General features: G+C 38.8%; 1 protein-coding gene across 1 annotated transcript in view; it reads left to right on the top strand.

Annotated features, from left to right (window-relative positions):
- The window catches only part of gpr26 (G protein-coupled receptor 26), a 30,278-nt gene extending 11,046 nt beyond the window's left edge, over window positions 1-19,232 (top strand). Inside the window, exon 3 of the mRNA XM_048550754.2 lies at window positions 17,402-19,232. Coding sequence (XP_048406711.1) covers window positions 17,402-17,633 — 232 coding nt within the window. The 3' untranslated portion in view covers window positions 17,634-19,232. The remainder of the gene's footprint in view (window positions 1-17,401) is intronic.
- Window positions 19,233-19,544: the final 312 nt, after the last annotated feature.

Here is a 19,544-nt window from a genome sequence, read left to right on the forward strand (position 1 = left end):
GCGAAATTAGGATTATCTGCTACAGCAATGATTTACAGTGATTAAACCAACCATACAAGAATCAAAACACAAATTCAATAAACTTATGCAACAGACAGAATTATTATCAAATATTGGGATCTTAACAACCCTGCACCTGTCTTGCCTGATAGGGAGCGGTTTACAGTACAGCCCTGTCTGTATCTTACAAATGCTAATCTTGCTATACAAATTCTTTTGGGTTCAGCATGACTGTTTTCCCCACACATAGATGCCTCAATCTGTTACAAACAGATGTTTCAGCTGATTTTTGAGCCCTATAGTATTGTAGCTTGGGGCTGTAACAAAAAAATCCCTGTGTTTAATGAGTTGGATGCTCTAATATTCTTTCAAATGATGAAGTAACCACATCACTTGGTGATCTCCTCAGAGGTCAACTGATTGATGCTTTGTTGAGACAAGGCCAAATATGAATTGTGAACCTGCTTTAGTTTGTTGTCAATGATTTGAGCATTCTTAACAGGTCCTGGCTTGCTGGCTCTCATCACTGATCTTGTCACTCCAATGGCAAGCTCCTCTTGCACACTTAGATTGTGTTTTCCTTGTGTTCTTTTAAACAGCAATACCAGCGATTACCATGAATGTTGTGTAAACTTCAAAAAACATGAGCAACTGAGTTAGCTGTTGATGAACAATACGTTAGTTTTTTTTAGGAAATACTTAATTCAGGATCTGTCATATTGGAGTGTAAAATTTGTTAGCTCCCACAACTGCAATAGTTCACATTTATATGTTATTAATTCATATTTTTCATATGTATGAGGATTATTTCTCTGAAGCAGATTTCATAAGAACACTTCAATTTCTCAGATAAGTAAGTTTGAACATCTAATTCACTGAACACCAGACTGACTGTTTACATTGAGTCATTTAGAGAGCTCACATATTGCATGTAAAAATGTCATTAAATCTCTTAAATGCAGTGGTCTTCATGTAAAATTATCCTGCTCCAAACTCGGTAATATATTTCAGTGTTTCACTCTCTTGCCTCTGATTGTCTGTTTAAAATTCATGTGACTGAAATATCTCACTTTAGCCTTGATTTTTAAAGTGAGAATTATTATTTGTGATGTTTTAATTTTATTCAATATTTACTTTTATGCTTTACTTTCTGTTGCAAAGCAGATGCCTTTTAACACCGTAACATTAGTGACAACTGTTTCATTAGCAGTAACCCCATAGTGCTTAGTATCACTCAGCTGTTACATGCCTGTTTAGTCTATTGTGACTTTGCCACCTGATTGAGCATTTTGACTCAATTCCCTTTTCTTTGTTCAAAGGTTTCAGAAAGTGCGGAGTCAAATACAGCATTATGTTGAAGACAGACATGCTTTGTGTCTGTACATATCCTGGAGGTTACTGCACCCCTTAATGAAACAAGTTAAGAACCAACTTGTGAAAGTTACAAGAATGAACGATATTTCCTCAGTCACAAAATCAACAGAGTAGTATTTGAGCATTGTTACTGTACCCAAGACTAATGGTGCTTTTCCAATTTCTGTTGAACTTACATGATTCAACAAAGCAGCAGCAAGGGAAATTCACCTTCTATAGTTTTCAAGATGATTTGTAGCTCTGGTTGTGATTGAGATTGTAGACCTGCTTGCCAAGCCAGTGTCAGAGATAATGGGAACTGCAGATGCTGGAGATTCCAAGATAATAAAATGTGAGGCTGGATGAACACAGCAGGCCAAGCAGCATCTCAGGAGCACAAAAGCTGACGTTTCGCCGAAACATCAGCTTTTGTGCTCCTGAGATGCTGCTTGGCCTGCTGTGTTCATCCAGCCTCACATTTTATTATCTGCCGAGCCAGTGTGTTTAGTTGCAGACGTTTTGTCACCCTGCTAGGTAACATTGTCATTGCACCTCCGGTGAAGTGTTGGTGTTCTGTCCCGCTTGTTATTTATATGCGTCGGTTTGCTGGGGTGGTTGGCATTACTTCCTGGTTCTGTTTTTCATTGGTTTGTATATTGGGTCTAGTTCAATGTGTTTGTGGATGGCATTCTGGTTGGAATGCCAGACCTCCAGAGTTCCCTGGCATGCCTCTGTTTGGCTTATGCTATTATGGATGTATTGTCCCAGTCAAATTTGTGTCCTTCTTTGTCCATGTGTATTGACACCAGTGAGAATTGGTTATGTCTCTTGATGCCTAGTTGGTGTTCATGTATCCTTATTGTCAGTTTTCTTCCAGTTTGGCCTATGCAATGTTTATGATCCATGAACAACTATACTTCTCGCATGAATGCCCAGAAAACAGGTATTACCTCAAAGCTTAAAATATAAACCACCGACCAAAAATTCACATGCACAGAGAACAGCTGCACAAAATGGCTGCAGAATGATAAGGGTTAAGATCAACAATGCCCACAGCTGCATCCACAAATACAAACAGGGAATTACGCACCAGAAACTTCATACTCCAACACAACCGATGAAGAATGGACACTTGGTAAAGTCGTCACCATAAAACAACAAAAGGAAAATCCCAACAAGAAAAAAGATCCAAACACAACCACAGCAATGACATGGACAACACAAAAACATGGATCAAGAACATCTTAGAATGACTACTTACAGATACTAAGATGACTGTCCTAGTATGCAAACTGATTTATAGCTACAGAGACACCAAAAAAACCAACTTCCTGGCTGCGCTGGAATCAAAATTAAAGTACAACAGACTCACGGAGGAAATACAACAGACCATCAGACAGACCACAGTTCCATCACTGAACAGAAGGGGTAAGTGGAACACATTCAACACAGAAGAGAAGAAAGCCCTGGAAAAGCTCAAGACAGACAGAAATATGGAGCCCATTACGTCGAGAAAGCTAATGCACCCTAGCAGATACTGACACCTACCAACAGATGGTGATAGACCAGACACCACAGTTGGGAACCAGATCAAAACAGCACTGAAGAAATTACCCAACTCAGGAGATATCAGCAAGAGAGATGACCAAAAAAATGAAGGCAGAAGGATCCAAAACACCCTGCTTCGATGGACTCCCCAAGGTACACAAGTCTGGTTTCCCCTCAGACCTATTGTCTCACTATTAGGCACACCGACATATAGACTAGCCAAATAACCACAAAACAAACTGAAATACTTAGTTGACAACACTACCCACTCCATCCACTCCTTCCAAGAATTCCTCAACATCATCAAGGACACCAAAATAGAGGAGGATAAGATAATGATATTCTTTGATGTAACAGCACTATTTGCATCCATAGACTTTGACCCAGCCAAAGACACAATTGCCACACTGCTGGAAGAATCAGGAAGGCAGGCACCCCTCAACACCAACAGCACCAATAAGGACAGCACCCTGAAACTCTTGGATCTGTGCCTCACAACCCACTTCACCTTCAACAACAGTGTTTTCAAACGAATCAATCGATTACCAATGGGATCCCCAATATCAGGACTGATTACAGAAGCAGAAATGCAAAGGTTAGAAAGGACAACCCAAACTCTCATCCACTCTTTAGTTGAAACTTCATGATTATCAAGTGCAATGGAAGAAACCCACAGACATACAATCAACATCCTCACCAAAATAATATTCACAAAGAAGAAGAGAACAATAACCAACTCCCTTCCTAGACATTTTGTAGAATAAGAACAACAGGGAACTCCAGACTAGCGTACACAAAAAAGACCACACACATGAACCAGATTACTCCAGCAACCACCCAAACACCCATAAATGGAGCTGCAATAGGACATTATTCAAAAGGGGCCACAACACACTGCAGCAATCTGGAACTGTGCAAAGCAGAACAGGAGCATTTATACAGAGTTCTTAAAAGGAATAGATACCCAAAAAGCATAATCTGCCATTACTTCCGTGACAGACCACAACACGAAGATATAATATAGCCAGATACACTGATTACCCTACCGTACATCAGAGACATTTCAGAGATGGCCACAAGACTGCTCAGGCCCCTAGGAATAAGGATAGCCCATAAACCGACAACCACCCTGCAGCAGCTACTGATGAATGTAAGGGATCTTGAACCCAAAACCAAGATAACTAATGCAATATACAAAATACCATGCAAGGACTGTGAGAAACATTACATAGGCCAAATTGCAAAAAAACAGATAATAAGGATACATGAACGCCAACTAGCCACCAAGAGACACTACCAATTCTCACTGGTTTCAATACACATTGACAAAGAAGGGCACGTGTTTGATTGGGACAACATATCCGTAATAACACAAGCCAAACAGAGATATGCCAGGGAATTCCTGAAGGCCAGGTATTCCAACCAGAACTCCATCAGCAAACACATTGAACTGGATCCAATATACAAACCACTGAGAAACAGAACTAGAAGTGAACCACTCTAGCAAACTGAGGTATATTGATAACATGTAGGAGAGAACATCGGCACTTCACTGGAGGTGCACTGACATGTTACCTAGTAGAGTGACGAAGAGCTTGCAACCAAACACATCAGTTTAACGAGTATGTCTACAACCAAATTCACTTTTCGTCTACTGTTGACTAGCAAAATTATCCAAAAGCAGAGTATTCATGAACTTTAATGCAAATCTTGGATTCAAACAGTGCTATTGATGAGCAATTAAGATTATTGACTACATGCATAACTCACTTTGTAAGGCATTGTTTTAATGGATAACTGTTTGGAATTGCATTTGCCCCAGAGAATTTCCAAAAAAACTATGCAAACCATTTTAAAGGTTTTCATGGATTCATATGCTAATTGGATGATATACATGGGGCATTTGTTGAAGATCAAGATCAAAAAGTGCTTTCAGTGTCAAAGCATCTACTTGAAGAAGGCCTCACACTTAATGATGAGTGTAAATTCTCAGAATAATCCAACACTTTTTGAAACACTTCATCAGAAGTGAACGGTTGATCCTCAAAGGACTGAAGCCATTACAGAGTTTGCCACTTCAAAGTCAGTCCAGGGTCTTCAGGGAATCTTGGATGTAGTGAATCAATTTGCAAAACCTTTGCCTTCCTGGCAACCCCTGAACCAATTCTTCAAAAAGACACAAGTTAGTTTTGGAATTCCCATCTAAACAACACTTTACAGAAGTTTTAGAAAATGTTGATGTTTGCAGATGTCTTAGCTTATTATAATTCCTTATTTCAATCAATAATAGCAGCTGGTGCTTCAGTGCATGTTTTGGAGCAGTACTATTCCAGGCTAATGGGTGTCACAGATCAGTCCATTTTGTTATTTGCACATTATCTGATACAGAAACATGACATGCAGTGATTGAGAAGGTGGCTCTCTCAATCATATGGGTTTGCAAGAGGTTTTCAGATTATATTTGCTGTCTGAAAGTGGTCATAAACAGAAATCACAAATCTTTGTTTTTCTCTATCAGATAAAAAGTGAGGTTGAAAGAATGCCCTAAAGAATACAAAGATTCTGACTTTGATAGACTTTGTGGGCAGTAGTGCTGAAGTAAGGTGTCGTGCAGATGAAAATCAGCCCAGGCCTTTTAACAACTTTGCTATTGCTTATGTACTGATTGAAATTAGTTCTCAGTTGAGCTCTATTTTTTTAGACACTCTTTGGACCATCCACTTTCCAATGCACTTGATGGTATTCATGCATGGTAGGATATTTTGTCAGCTTCTCTTATGTTCATCTTTGGTGGCATACCCAATGCAAAAAGAGAAGCCTAACTTGGCGTGATTGACACTTGATATAATTCTGTACACAGCAAAAGTGTTGTTATTGAAGGTCATTCTGCTGATGGACAGTTGTTACTGAATGAGTTTGTTGGGTTTCTACCTAGTCATTGCATTAGCTTATGACACCTCCATCAATTTGAGGTCTGCCTCCACACAATGGTTCAAAATGATGGAAGTTGAAAGGCCTCCTGCAAGCCCATTTTCTTCCTTTCTGATTGTATGTTACCTTTCCATGTAATAACAGATAATATACACACTTGGGATATTCCTTCAAAGCACAACCTTAGATTTTACCTTGTAGTGACACCTGACTGCACAATGTACAAATGGTTTCAAATGACAAATGTTCTTGCGGTCATGAAGACCAAGTTTAAACATGGGCAAGATGTGATGAGTTACATCAATGCTTCTCCTGCTCTAGAACAAATGTTGTGTCATGTTAGGAGAATAGAACCCACGTCATGAACGTTGTGGGTGCAGACTTAATTTCTATTATTAAGTTGTCGGCAATCCTTGTTTTAAAACACCTGCTATTGTGATGCATGCTAGTTATTGATGTGCATAGGAAAAGTTTCCTCTCTTCAAAGCATCATCATTTGCCTCCTGCTAGTGACCACATTATATATTATTATCAAAGGTGGTAGCTCTGATCACTTTCCTTTGACAACTTCTGTTCCTGTTAACAAAACAACAGCAAACACATAAAGCAATGGTGTTTTAAGAGCTGATATTTTCTTTATTCTTTGCACCATTACATTGAAAGTATCCATACATTCATGGGTAAAGAAAGGGCAGCATGTTATGCTTGTTGAAGCTTGCCCGCTGATCAACATGCATGAAACATCATGTTCAAACAACTATCCAACTCCATTTTGGTTGGGATAGCAATTACCTCTCATGTTTAGAATAAACTATCCAATTGTTTTACATGGAATTTACTTGGGGGAACCATCTAGTTTAGTTGTGTAGGTGGCTTGTGTGTGGTTAAGAGTTGCAACAATTTAAAATTTTGAACTTGTTCAAGTTGAGGTAAATTTGGGCCCTGGCCCCTCTCCCTTCCCTATTCACAAAATCTCTGCAAAATTCATGGCTCAGCATCCCTCAGTAACTAAAGATTGTACCTGGAGAAGAATTTTTTTGTGAGGTGTACTAAGATTGATAAGCTTAGCATATCACATTTTTGAGATATATCTTTCATTCAAAAATGTGATCAAAAGCTTTAGTCAATATAACAAAGATATTGGCAAATAAGCATTAAAGAAAAGTCTCAGTTATAACAAAATTTGATTATCATGAGAAGCTTCTCAAACTTTAAAGCAGAAATTATGCAAATCTTTCCTGTTAAAGTGCAACTACAGCCATTACGATATTTTGATTATAATGAACATTTTATTCTAAATATTTTTCGAAATGCACCAATTGATAGATATGCTTTTCTGGTAATGTTGGTTTAAAAAGCAATACCTTAGAAATGAATCAATGCCTATTCACTACATCATGGTTACTCAAAAAGACCCACAATGTCATTCATTCATTTATGTTCAGTTTGGTTCAGATTTCAGCTGGACACTAGATTTTACTTAACCCCAAGCAGAGAATTTAATTTTGTAAATAGCAAAGAAAAGGAAAGCAAAGTGATAAAAAGAAAGCATTGAAACAAAAAGAAAATTCAGAGAAAAAGTGAATGCTACCCAAGGAACAAATAGTGGCATGTTTTCATGCTTGGAGAAAGCTTGAAGTAGTGGAAAGTTTCTCAGTTTAACAGGCTGTGATGCAAACTCGCCTTCCATTGCCAACTTTCCATCAATGGGTGCAAAAGTTAATTCAATAAAACTGGAGGGATTTATTGACAAGTACAATACATACAGACACAGGGAGAAGAAGGTGTCCACCCAGCGATCCTGCTTGATGTCACGACAGAACCAATTTCTCCAGCTATCATGGCTTGGGTATTTTCTGAAGAAGGGTCCCCACCTGAAATGTCAATGTTCCTGCTCCTCTGATGCTGTCTGGCCTGCTGTATTCCTCAGGCTCCACATTGTGTTGTCTCTAGCTATTACCCCTTGGATTGGAACCATGTATCTTTTGATACTGAGGTGGGGATGCTACCACAAAATCAAAAGTTTCTCCATTGACAGCTCCTACTTACTTAACAATCCATCTTTAGTACCTTCTGGAAAATAATAGGTTACAATAGGAGCTCGTCTGTTTCCAGAATGATCTCTCAATTTGACAATGTTACATTGATGTTAATATATGTTACTGATTCACATTTACTGTTCTCCTGTCATAGGATCTACAGATCATTCACTACAATTAGAGTTTAGATTCATTGGCATGTGTATTTTGTAGATAGTTTTACCTTTTAAGCAAGACAATATTCTAATCATTATCAAATATTCGTCTAGAAATGTTATACTATTCCATGATATTAAAAAAAGATCCAAATTCACAATCGTTATTTTAGCACAAGTGCCTTGTTAAATAAAAATGATCTTTGACGCAAGTGCCAAATTTATTTTTGCCTTATACAAACTGTAGATTGTCATAGATTGTATCAAAATGTTTAATCATATAATCATTCATTTTTCATGAAAGCAGTACTTTTTCAAACAATTCTCCAATCAGTTTCCCCTCTCTCCTACATGGTGTTGTTCATCTCTGGTTGAGTATGGTTTCCTGGATAACAGTGACTTGCAGAAAGCCATTGAACTATGTTGGTCTCAATTCAGAAATGATTCTCGTTTCAACTGATGATGGAAATGCTCTTTTAAATACATTTTGTAATCACTACTACTTGGGTTGTCAATCCATTGACATAGTTGTTGCCTTAAATATTCAAACGGACCTTTGCATTCTAAATTTACAAAGCACAAACCTGCATTCTAAGCATAAACCTGCATTCTAAGCACAAACCTGCATTCTAAGCATAAACCTGCATTTACTGCTAAAACAAGCATTGAGGTTAATTATCCTTTGTTTGTATTTTTCCTTTTTTTCTCTTTAAAATCCTTCTTCATTCACCTTGGGGTTTGGGTGTGTGGGTATGTGGCAGATGTCTTTAAAGTAGCTCTTTGACAAGCTTGTCAAGATGTGCATTGCAACATTGCTGGAAGGTTTTTTCTCATTAATCCTTCATATGACTTTAATAGAACTGACAACATTTATCCTCTTGGTGAAGTCTGCATGCAATTGTCAATCAGGAATTTAACTTAAACTTAGTCTGCTAATCAGATGTAAACTGTTATCATTCAATAGGTACTTTTATACAGACTGCTTCATCCAATAGTCTATTTTTTAAAAAACACAAAAAGCTTTATTCTTCATTTTTCCATCATTTTAACAAAAAATAGGCAACTGCTAAAAATGTCATATTTGTATGCTTTCAGTAGATTACAGAAATTCAACTTGGTGCGTATATTTTAATTAGATGTTCAGCAGGAAAAGTTTAATTGTGACGTACCATTAACCTATGCCTGTGATTTCTAATGTAGGCACGGTGCCAACATTGTATTTTGCCCAGGTTGCTGTATGCAGCCCGTGCTGAACACATTGCTGAGCGGCTGCACATCACAACAGAGAGCTCCAGTTTGGTGCTTGAGCAGCAGCACGTAAAGCTGGATTGAACATCTTAAAAACAGTCATGCATTCTGTCTGAAGGAGGCAATGAGCTCATCTTGGAAAAGGTCTACCTGGGGAGAAATGGTTAATTGTGATGCAACCAGGAAAAAGAGTGTGCTGCTTGCTGTGGTAGGATGTGGCAAAAAAGACAGATGCCATCTATCCTTAGGGGGAGCAGGAAATCCCCCAGATAAACATTTTGAAGATAAAGTAGGACCAGATAGCCAATGTGGTTAGCTCTGATGACTTAGATGCAGTGTATTACAATCCCAGGCAAATCCCCAATTTTATGTCCCAGACATTGCTGTCAACCAACTGTTCACTTTCAAGTTATTTAGTTTTTTCTCTGAAGACTACATCCAAGGCTTGTCAAGGCTGCAGTCTAGCAATGAATAACTAGCACACATCCAGCTCTCTATTTGATCTGAGCAGAACCCTCCTGCCCACAGGCTGCCCTTTGTCCCAACTGCATGAAGCCAGCGAACGGCAGCAGTCGATCAATGTGGAATCATCTTCTCTGGCTCTCTTTCTCTCTCACTATCGAGCTGAATGTTGAATTTTTGTTCAGTGACTGGACCCTTGTACCATTCGGACTGCTGTTGAAGCACTCCAAGAGAATCTGGCCCCTGTTCCTGTGTAAAATCAAATCTAGCAATCATTGGAACATTCTGTGCCTTGTATCTTGCGATATCCACAGCATCTCTAACAGCACACAGGCATGCAAATGGACTTTATCACAAATGCCAGAATGGGATCAAGGACCTCACGTGGCTGGTCAATGTCAGTGAATGTTGCCATACTCCACTGTTTGCATCATGACCTCAAGTGTAGCAAAATATACCACAACGCCATCACTCACTTACCAACAACAATGGCTATCAATCACTATTCCTAACATTCGCAGATTCCCTTTCATTGGTGGAGGAGAAATTTCCCTCCCCATAAATATTGTGAAGACTGAAGCAGTTGTACCTGGGCCCTGCTTAAAAGTCTACTCTCTAGGTGCTGGCTCAAATAATCTCCATAAAAACAGTCTGACACTAAACAGTTTGTTTACAATCTTGAATTCATTTTGACCACAAACTGAGCTTTCTACAACTGCCTAGTCTAACCTCTGTAAGATTGTCTGACATTGACCCTACCACTTTACCTGCTGCTGAAACTCATTCATTCTTTCATTATGGGCAGGTTTGACTATTTCAGTGTAATTTTGCTAGTTTGCAAGTTATGGTCTCACAAAATTCCTTCCTGTTGACAGTATGCAACAATATTCTTATGCCAAAGTAGTCCCTTCTTTTTATTATTTTTGCAAGCCACCATGAGTCTGAGAAACCCAAAGAAATTATCTATTACTTGGCCCTTGACAACTTGAATGATGACAAGTTGTTCCTGTGTCAATTGTTCTGTGAATAGCTTCTCTTTGAATAAGCTTGTAATAACTTAATGGTGGCTCAGTTGTTAGCACTGCAGCCTCACAGCACTAGGGACCTGGGTTCAATTCCAGCCTCGGGCAATTGTCTGTGCGGAGTTTGCACATTCTCCCGGTGTCTGCGTGGGTTTCCTCCAGGTGTTCTGGTTTCCTCCCATGGTCCAAAGATGTGCAGGCTAGGTGGATTGGCCATGCTACATTGCCCATAGTGTTCAGGGGTGTGTGGGTTATAGGGGGATGGGCCTGGGTGGGATGCTTCAAGGTGTGGTGTGGGCTTGTTGGGCCGAAGGGCCTGTTTCCACACTGTAGTGAATCTAATCGTAATGATTTCTCCAGCTTAGTGGAAGCCTGTGGCTATGAAGGTTTGAAAGCAGAATTCATAAGCGATAACTGTTGTTGGAATTATTAATTGGCCTGTTAGATTTATTACACTCTAAAGAAAATTTAACTTTGGAGAAGGCAGTTCATATTCTTTTGAATGTAGAAACCAGGAAGAATCACACACAAACATAGCCAGAGACATCTCCCCAGGTCAGGATTGACTGCCATGAGGGGTCATAGTTTTAAGGTGTTAGGAGGAAGGTATAGAGGAGACATCAGATGGAGGTTCTTCACCCAGAGAGTTGTGAGCGCATGGAATAGTTTACCAGTGGTAGTCGTGGAAGCGGAGTCATTAGTGACATTTAAGCGACTGCTGGACATGCACTTGGACAGAAGTGAATTGAGGGGAATGTAGGTTAGGTTTTTTTTGGATTAGGATTATTCCACGGCACAATATCGTGGGCCGAAGGGCCTGTACTGTGCTGTACTTTTCTATGTTCTACGTTCTATGTTCTAAATCCTAAGGGGGGAAGGACAACGTTATCAAGGACAGCCATAAGACAGAAACAAACTCTCAAAAGAAACATGCGACTGGACTGGTCAAGTCAAGAAATTGGCCAAATAACAGAAAATGTCAGTGTCCGTGCTATGGAACAAAACACCTCAGAATCACAAGCAGTACTCCACTGTAACAAAGGAATATTACATCTGTAAAATGGTAGGTACCTTCATGGATGGGGAGAAGTAGGAAAACCATTTTTTGGCAACAAAAAGTCAAATGATTGCTTATACGAAGATGCTACAAGCACTTCTACAATACAAAAGAAAAACGTGTTAGAGAGTTGAGAATGTATATGCAATTTACAATCAACATTTTTCACCTTTGCGTCTATGCACATATTTAGATTTAAACATCCTTGATAGAGCCGAAGATGTTCTAGGTATTGCAAGAGACACCAAACAGAAGTGAAAAGTGTTGGTTGTAAATCGCATATACATTCTCAACTCTCAAATGCATTTTTCTTTTGTATTGTAGTAGTGCTTGTAGCATCTTTGTATAAGCAATCATTTGACTTTTTGTTGCCATGAAATGGTTTTCCTACTTCTCCCCATCCATGAAGGTACCTACCATTTTACAGATGTAATATTCCTTTGTTACAGTGGAGTACTACCTGTGATTCTGAGGTGTTTTGTTCCATAGCACGGACACTGACACTTAGTTTCTGTTATTTGGCCAATTTCTTGCTTTGACTAGTCTAGTCGCATGTTTCTTTTGAGAGCTTGACAGAAGTCTTATGGCTGTCCTTGATAACGTTGTCCTTCCCCTCTTAGGATTTGTGTGTGATTCTTCCTGGTTTCTATATTCAGAAGAATATGAACTGACTTCTCCAAAGTTAAATTTTCTTTAGAGTGTAATAAATCTAACAGGCCAATTAATAATTCCAACAACAGTTATCGCTTATGAATTCCGCTTTCAAATCTTCATAGCCACAGGCTTTCACTAAGCTGTAGAAATCATTATTAAAATTATTAATGGCTTCCCCTAGATGTTGAACACTTTTGTTAAATGTTTCTATTTCAAGAGTGTTATTTATTCTCAGATTAAATAAATTGTCAAAATTACATAAAACTTCTTCAAGAAGTACAGTGGCTCAGTGGTTAGCACTGATGCCTCATAACACCAGGGACCTGTGTTCGATTCTACCCTCGGGCAACTGTCCGTGTGGAGTTTGCATGTTCCCCCTGTGTCTGTGCAGGGTTTCCTCCCACAGTCCAAAGATGTGCAAGTTAGGTGGATTGGTCATGCTAAATTGCCTGTAGTGTTCATGGATGTGTAGCTTGGTGGGATGCTCTGAGGGTCAGTGTAGACTTGTTGGGCCAAAGGGCCTGTTTCCACACTGTAGGGGTTCGGTTCTAAAAAGCATTTGGAAATTTGCAATGTTAGCAGCCTATTGAAAACAATAATATATTTACTTGTTTTTATGTGGCTTAGTATTTAATTTTGCTAAAATTCTGTACCTTAAGGACTGTTTTCTTCAAGATGTTCATATTGGTGTTCTATTTGATCTATTTGATCTGACCTGCTATTAAATTTGACAGGTATATTTCACCTGCCACATTTTGCTGGTGTAATTATTTATCCATACTTTAATGCCTTTAAATGCTGCAGTGTCTCAAATTGGTTGTAATATACCTTGCTTGAAGATAGTTACTTGTGTAAATATCAATATGATTTTATTTTCCTGTTGGCGAAACTTTCAAACTCTGTGGTTTCACAATGCTGCACTCTTTTCATTCTTTTAAAGATTTTAATTCTGCCAATTTGTTGAGCTGTAGTATAACTGTCGTACTTACTGAAATTTTTCCAGCATTACTGGCATCAAAATGAAGGTTTCTGAATGTCTGCAGCCAAAGTGGGCTTTCCTGCCTTCTTAAGAAAAAAGTGAATGCTTTTCCACCTTTTTCAGCCTGAAGTTCCATAACTTTACCAAATAAAGCCTTGAGTCTGTGATATTAATAAATTCTTCACTTTTGAACCACAGATCAAGTTATGATGTTACTGCAGCCTCAAAATGCTTCTTTTTTTCTGATAGATTGAGCATGCAAACCTCAAAACAACCCATTTAGCTGACCTCCTGAGCATGCGGCAGAGTTTGCAGATTCCTAATTGAATTTATTCATTATCTCAAATCCTGTCGATCATTTCTGATCACAAGAAGAATCCCAACTCCTCGGTCTGCAGACCTAATATTTCCTTACGCAGAAGATGTCGAGTTTTGCTGTACAATGTTCTGGCAAAGCCCTTTAAACATTTTATATGCTAAAGGTACAATATAAATATAACCTGTTGTATGATTTCCATCAGACTTTGAATGTATTACATTTGTGAAGTGCCATGGGATGATTGATCGTGTTATAGGCATTATATGAGTACTTGTTGATATTGTTGTTGACTTTACCCTCACATATATATCATTGCTGCATGCCTCACAATTTGCACACATTGCTAGCTAGTGGACAATAACAACCAAATAATCAAAACAGTCTGCGTTCCCCTCACTGACAAATTTCCCACTCTCTTTTGGGATGAAGTGATAGTAGCCAGGACTTAAGTGGAAGAGGCCTGACACACTCAGTTCTTGATAGAGGAGATGTTGGCCATCATCATTAGAGTGCTCTTGGCTTAGACCATAGTCAGTAGTGGAGCACAATCCATCTAAGTTGATGGAATCATCATGTCTAATCTTCCCCCTCAGCCCTTAATCTCTTATATGATTAACAAATTAACTGGAATACGTAAACACCTCTTGGTTTCTCCAGCTACCCTACTCCAATCATGACTCTTCATTGTACGCCTTCCTTTGTGCATAGTAAAAAAAACTTATCAGAGATAATGGGAACTGCAGATGCTGGAGATTCCAAGATAATAAAATGTGAGGCTGGATGAACACAGCAGGCCAAGCAGCATCTCAGGAGCACAAAAGCTGACGTTTCGGGCCTAGACCCTTCATCAGAGAGGGGGATGGGGGAAGGGAACTGGAATAAATAGGGAGAGAGGGGGAGGCGGACCGAAGATGGAGAGTAAAGAAGATAGGTGGAGAGGGTGTAGGTGGGGAGGTAGGGAGGGGATAGGTCAGTCCAGGGAAGACGGACAGGTCAAGGAGGTGGGATGAGGTTAGTAGGTAGCTGGGGGTGCGGCTTGGGGTGGGAGGAAGGGATGGGTGAGAGGAAGAACTGGTTAGGGAGGCAGAGACAGGTTGGACTGGTTTTGAGATGCAGTGGGTGGGAGGGAAGAGCTGGGCTGGTTGTGTGGTGCAGTGGGGGGAGGGGATGAACTGGGCTGGTTTAGGGATGCAGTAGGGGAAGGGGAGATTTTGAAACTGGTGAAGTCCACATTGATACCGTATGGCTGCAGGGTTCCCAGGCGGAATATGAGTTGCTGTTCCTGCAACCTTCGGGTGGCATCATTGTGGCAGTGCAGGAGGCCCATGATGGACATGTCATCAAGAGAATGGGAGGGGGAGTGGAAATGGTTTGCGACTGGGAGGTGCAGTTGTTTGTTGCGAACTGAGCGGAGGTGTTCTGCAAAGCGGTCCCCAAGCCTCCGCTTGGGTTCCCCAATGTAGAGGAAGCCGCACCGGGTACAGTGGATGCAGTATACCACATTGGCAGATGTGCAGGTGAACCTCTGCTTAATGTGGAATGTCATCTTGGGGCCAGGGATGGGGGTGAGGGAGGAGGTGTGGGGACACCTGGTCAGTCAATGGTGGAGTAGAAAGAGGTGGAAGAGCAGAAAATTAATGATGAGGAAGGAACGCCAATCTCACACTTGCAGACCCTGGCTTCCGTACAGAGATCATGTGTACTTTAGAGAATAAGGATTTGCATATGCTGAGATAACAGAGAGATGTTTATAGCCAGGGCAATGAATAAGGGTAGTCCAGACACTGGCCTTGAATTTCTCATGTTTTGTGTATTCTGGAAAGTTACCATGTTTGAAAAATACTGGATACGTCTCTTCAAGAAAGAAGAGAAACAGAAAGCGGAAAAGTATGCTTAACATCTGCCATCAGAAGATCTCTGAAATCTATTCTTGAGAATGTTACAAGTTACATGACACCAGATTATAGTCCAGTGGATTTATTTGAAGACACAAGCTTTTGGATTCTTGTTCCTTCTTAACTGGTATCATGTGATTTTTGACCTTGTCCACCCTAGTCCATGACCGGAACTTTCACATCATGAATGTTACAGCAGTCACTTAGAAAATCTCAATGCAATGAGGTAGAATCAACATGCGTTTGTGAAAGGGAAATCATACATGAGTAACTTATTACAGTTTTTTTGCAAAAGTAACAAGCAACAAAGATAAAGGGAACCTGTGGATGTGTTGAGCTTAGATTCCCAAAGCTATTTGCCAAGATGCCACATCAAAGGTTATTATGTAAAGTAGACCAATGTGTGAGGGGGGAGACAAAAGGGAATGCTTAGCTGACAGGAAGTAGGATCAGCGCTGGTGCTTCAACTGTTTACAATTTATCTCAATGATTTTGATGAAGGAACTAACTTGTTGGTTGAAAAATGCATTGTATAATAGCTTGCTATGTGGAGACATAATATAAGCTCAGCAAACAACTACATGTGCACTTGTGCAAAGAAAGTTCTAATGTCTTGTACAAAGATAGTGACAAGTATCCTATAAGAAGCACACTAACAATTTACCTTCATATGATTTAAAATTTAAACCAAGGTACTTTAGAGACATGTACAGATGATATACACTGAATTAAAGACAGAGAGACAACAAAGAATGGAATCTGGGTCGAAATGAAGCATTTTAACAACTGTCCAGAAGAAATAGATGTAGATGGGTTTAAGAGGAAATTTCAAGAATTGGTTCTACATTTCTAAAAAGATAGTTGCTAATGAGAAGGAGAAGGAAGAATGGATGAACAAGAGCTCGGAGTCTGCAGAATGGACATTCCAGAGTGTGATTTTGATGGGAGTGGTAGTGGGGCAAATGAAAGGCATAGAGAAAGGGCTGAAGGCAGTTACACGGTTTGGATAGTGTGAGGCCATGGAGACTGTATGGATGTATGCAAATGAGGATCTTTTAATTTGTGGACACTGACACAGGTAAGCAAGGGAAGGGTATGCAATAGGAGATGACTAGCAGGTGTAGGTAAAAAGTTGTTATTGGAGGGTACAGAATGGGAAACCAATTAAATTCAAATGTTTTCTTGCAGATATTAATTAAATTATAAGAAAAGTTGATTCAACTTGTAATTGTAACTTGAACTCACCTAAATGAAACTAATTTAACATAACAATATGCAATTCTTCTGATCTCCTTTCATGCATGTGGGAAAATCTGAAATCCAAGAGAACTGAGTAGAATAACCAGCTCCTTTAGGAATTGCATTGATCTTTGATTATAATGGGAGGTCATGAAACTCATTGGCAAACTCCCTCAAGCATTAAATAGCATTGAATTGTTGAATTGCCTGAATTATGACTGGTGATCATAATGTTGGCTGATTACTAAATATCTGAATTTGGGATTAATGTTATCATTTGTTTCAATGAGAAGCAAAGCTAATATACATATGTCTCTTGTTACAAACCATATACTTCTAATTGGATGGAATTAACTTTGAAGGCTACGGTGAAATAAATTTGTTTATGGTGCTTAATGAAAGGGCCTTGAGTGACAAAGGGGAAGGTAGACAAATTCTTAAAATGTAACCTCTTTACAAATGCATTAGAAGCTTCCTGTTAATATTTTGTGTTTTGGCAGGCTGGTGGAGTTGGCTGTGTCAGCACCAATCAATCCATACTGGGGAATTCTTTCCAAATGTTTGGCTTATGGCAAGGCTGTTTCAGACCCCTTTGTATACTCTCTGTTGCGTCATCAGTACAAGAAGACATGGATGGACATTATTAATAGACTGCTTAAGCGAAGCTCCTTAAACTCCTCGGCACTAACAGGTGAAACACCAAACAACAATTTTGTACAAACAACTGAGTGAAATAAACTTTGCAAACAAAATAGTTTGACAGATTTGTGCATTGGGATTTTTATTGGAATATGTGCCCTATGGAACTTTTGACTTTATTCTGCCTTCTAACATTTTAGACAATTATTTTGGTTAATATTGAAACAAAAATTCTCACAGCTCACTTTTGTAATTAAGATTGATATTTGGCTCTTTTCTCAGGTGGACCTGGATGAGTAGTGTGTACTTTCAGTGAGGTCCTGTAGACTCACCAGTAAAGTCACCCTGTAACTTCTATGGGAAGGTGTAGGATTACCAGAACTAAAAATAACACTAACTAAAACATGTTAATTAGACAAAAAGTATTAATTGTCAACCAAATGAGAGGTGTTATTTAAAATTCAACCTCAACTAATTCTGATATCAATAACAATCACTGATTGTGCTTCTTTTATTTAATTCAAAGCTGTAACCATATGAGTCATCAAATGCAAATGACATGGAGAACTATTATTAGAGAAATAAAAAAAAACAGAAAATGCTAGAAATGCAGGCTTGCCAGCATTTGTGGAGATAGAAAGAGTAAATGTTTCAAGTTGATGATCTTTCTCTGCAGATGCTGCCAGGCCTACTGAATATTTCCAGCATTTTCCATTTTTATTTTAGATGTCCAGCATCAGCGGTATATTGTTTTTCCAATATTTGAGAAAATTATATCAGGAATAATTTCCTTCAATCTCATTATTTCAGGAATGAATACTAGCCTTTATTCACATCATCATCTCAAGTTTTTTATCTTTCTTAGCATCCATATTATCTTTTTGTTTTAACGTTGTTTTCTCTCAGAGGACATGTTGAATATTTTCAGGTATCACATTGGAGTTAGTCTCGAAAGGCTAATATGAATTAGTGCCATTCTTTGTACCTTGACTAATACTGAAATATGTAAAGGACATTTCTGTAAATGTCTAATTTTCCTTAACGAAACAGAAAGAAGGAATTAAAGAAGCTTTTAATATAGAAAACATTAATATTCAATATCAATTATATGGATAAGCCTATAATTAAAGTTTTGACTTGAGTGCAAGTCACTTCAGAAATAAATTTTCTGGTGAACCATCTGCTAACTGATTGGCTTACCTTTCAATTTAACTGCTGCTCCTGTTGTATCTGAATGTTCACAGAAATGTGTCCATTACAATTCCTGTCTGAATGGCATGTCAGTCAATCAATCTGGTGTTGTTAAGCAATGGTGACATTCTGTTATAGATTACAAAGTCGTTCAAAAAGAGTTATACATACCGTAATCATGAATTTTCAAACTAAGCAGTGTGATGGATATTAGCAGCTTTCCAGCCAGTCCACTGTGAGATGTAAAAGTGGAAATGAACAACTTAAATCAGGCAATCCATCATTCACAATGATGGATAAGCTTTTGACTACACCATGATTTTCTTGTGAAAAACATTTGTTCTGTTACCTTTCTTGAAGAGTTCAAGCTCCAAAGTGAAATTAATTGTTATGCTAAGGCTCATAAACGCCGCACTTGAAACAATCCACAATTAATGTAAGAAATCATTGAAAGCAAGTCAATGTTTAAATCTCATGTAAAGTGTATATTATTGACTTTATCCTTCCAGTGTAAATGTCTTTTCAGTCTTTCTATTAATAAAAACAATTTGAACAGATTTTTCAGAATATCAAAAAGTAAACTAAAGTGTTGCATAATCTGTTGTTGCCTACATTGATAATTGTGGGGTTCATGATGAACTCTTTGTACAAAAAGAACAAGCAAATCTGAAAGTATAACAACAGCTCAAAGGCAAACAAAACCAAAGGCCCTAGATTCCTGAGTATGTGGGTGATTTTCACCCACACCCATATTGGAACTGCTGAAATCTTTCTACTGTACCTTCACCCTCTGTCCCTATCTGCAATCACAGG

Source organism: Stegostoma tigrinum, chromosome 20 (assembly GCF_030684315.1).
Source record: "Stegostoma tigrinum isolate sSteTig4 chromosome 20, sSteTig4.hap1, whole genome shotgun sequence".
In the NCBI taxonomy this organism is placed as follows: Eukaryota; Metazoa; Chordata; class Chondrichthyes; order Orectolobiformes; family Stegostomatidae; genus Stegostoma; species Stegostoma tigrinum.